This window comes from Phaseolus vulgaris, chromosome 5 (assembly GCF_000499845.2).
Source record: "Phaseolus vulgaris cultivar G19833 chromosome 5, P. vulgaris v2.0, whole genome shotgun sequence".
Taxonomy (NCBI): domain Eukaryota; kingdom Viridiplantae; phylum Streptophyta; class Magnoliopsida; order Fabales; family Fabaceae; genus Phaseolus; species Phaseolus vulgaris.
In genome coordinates this window covers 20,134,629-20,136,964 of record NC_023755.2, presented here as the reverse complement: position 1 = coordinate 20,136,964, position 2,336 = coordinate 20,134,629, and the positions used below count along the sequence as shown (strand labels likewise).

Here is a 2,336-nt window from a genome sequence, read left to right as displayed (position 1 = left end):
TTGATTTTGTGCCTCAATTCCACTCTTCTAGGCTTTCGAATTTATACGACATTATCACGTGCATCTTCCAGTAAATCTAAGTTCATTCTTCTTCCTTCGTTGGATTCTTCAGTGACGAAACTTTGGAATCTAGATGAATTTTCTTGTACTTCCACTGGTATTATCGCATCCGACCAATATATTAAATTGAATGGCGTTTCTTTTTTTGTTGATCGTGGGGTGGTGTGATAGGACCACACAATTCTTGGAATTTCTTTTGACCAATTTCCTTTTTCACCTTTTCAAGTCTCCTTTTTTCAGACCTCTCAATACAACCCTCTTGGCCAACTCGGCCTGCCCATTTGTTTTTTCGTGTTCTACCGAGGTGAAGACCTGTTATATCACAAGCTCCGTGCACAACTTTCCTAATTGTCGGCTGGAAATCTGGGTTCCATTGTCGGATACTAGGTGCCTCGAAATTTCAAAATGACATACAATTTTCTTCCATACAAAATGTTGGACTTTATGGGCAATTATTTGTGCAACCGGTTCAGCTTCAATCCACTTAGTAAAATACTTGATGGCGACGATGATGTATTTCATCTGGCGTAGGGCTAAAGGGAAAGGGCCCAAAATGTCTATTCCCCAAGTATTGAAGGGTCATGGGCTGAAAATGATCACAACTCCTCGACCGGTGCATGGCACCAGTATGCGTGCTTCAGACATTGTTCACACCGCTAGACATATTTCCCATAATCATCGTCGGCCAATAGTACCCTACTCGGATGAGTTTTAACGAGAGAGCTCGTCCATCGATGTGACTGCCACAAATACCTTTGTGAAGTTCGAACATTATCTGGGTGCATTGATATCCACTTACACAGGTGAGGAGTGGATGAGTATAACCATCACGAAATAGGTGTCCATCTATTAGGGTATACTGACCTATGTTTCTTTTGATAATTTTAGCCTCCGTGGGCTTAGAGGGAAGTAATCCATCAACAAGATACCGTCTATAAGGTGTTAACCAAGTATCTGTGGTATTGATCTGCATAACCTCAAAACGTTCATGTTTGGGAAGTTCATGAATGGTTATCCTTGGGGCTTTCAGGGTTTCCTGGATCACCGATCGATGCCTACTCCCTTTTTCTGGACTGATCTGCCAGACCTTTAGGTGGTCAACCTCGAACAGCCCCCTTGCGGTTGTCCTGGGTGATTTCAAGGTCTGTTGGATTACTGACCTTTGCCAACCTCCTTTCCCCGAGCTAGCCAATTTAGACAACAAGTACGCTCGAGAATTTTGTTCTCTGGGGACATGAATAAGGTCAAATGCAGAGAAAGCTGCTCTTAGGATCTTCACATATCTGAGGTACGAGGCTAATTGTGGGTCCTTGGCTTTATATTCGCCTGTGACTTTTCCGGTTACGAGCAACGAGTCACCTTTTGCCAGCAAGCGTTGAGCTCCCAACTCCTTTGCCAACAACATTCTGGCTATCAAGGCCTCATACTCAACTTGGTTGTTGCTTGCCTTAAATGCAAACCTAAGAGTTTGTTCTATTAAAAGCCCATTTGGTCCCTCTAGAATGGCTCTAGCTTCGGTCCCTTATTTGGTTAGAGGACCCATCGACTAAAAGGACCCATCGGAAATCATTAGGGTCAGGCTTGAAGTCCTTGGGTGAAAGTTCTACCATGAAGTCTACATATACCTGATCTTTAATTGGTCCTCGCAGTTCGTACTATATGTCGAATTCGGACAACTCAATCGCCCACGCAACATCTGTCCTGCAATGTCGGGCTTTTGCAGAACCTTACGAATGGGTAGGTCGGTCATTACAACTACAAAACTTTGGAAGTAATGGTGAAGTCGTCGAGCTGTGAACACCACATCTAGAGCATCTTTTTTGATAGCTTGATACCACACTTCTGGTCTTTGTAGCACCTCACTTATGAAGTAGAACGACTTTTGCACCTTCTCCTACTCTTGCAAGATAACTGAGTTGATAGCCTGATCTGTTATTGAAAAGTATAGACGAATAGCAATTCCCAGGGTTGGTTTGTCGAGAACTAAAGGACTAGCCAAGTATTCCTTTAGCTTGGCGAAAGCCCTTTTGCATTCATCAGTCCATGCGAAATGATTATTTCTCTTAAGGCATTGAAAATAAGGATACCATTTTTCTCCATAGGCTGATAAAAAACGAGACAAGGTGGCCATGCGCCTGGTCATTTGTTGCACTTCCTTCACATTAGCTGGACTTCTCATTTCAATAATTGTTGCACTTTTATCGAGGTTCTTCTCTATACCTCTCTCGGTTAGCAGGAAACCAAGAAATTTCCCTGCTTTTACTTTGAACACGTAT

At 42.9% G+C, this 2,336-nt stretch overlaps 1 protein-coding gene across 1 annotated transcript; it reads right to left on the bottom strand.

The window, feature by feature from the left end:
* Window positions 1–697: 697 nt before the first annotated feature.
* Window positions 698–1,465, bottom strand: LOC137834098 (uncharacterized). Its single transcript, XM_068642163.1, has one exon. It carries the CDS (start codon window positions 1,463–1,465, stop codon window positions 698–700), a length of 768 nt encoding a protein of 255 aa, XP_068498264.1.
* Window positions 1,466–2,336: the final 871 nt, after the last annotated feature.

Bases quoted from the DNA above. Each gene is read 5' to 3' on its own strand.
- LOC137834098 (XM_068642163.1), bottom strand. From the start codon at position 1,465: ATGTTGTTGGCAAAGGAGTTGGGAGCTCAACGCTTGCTGGCAAAAGGT.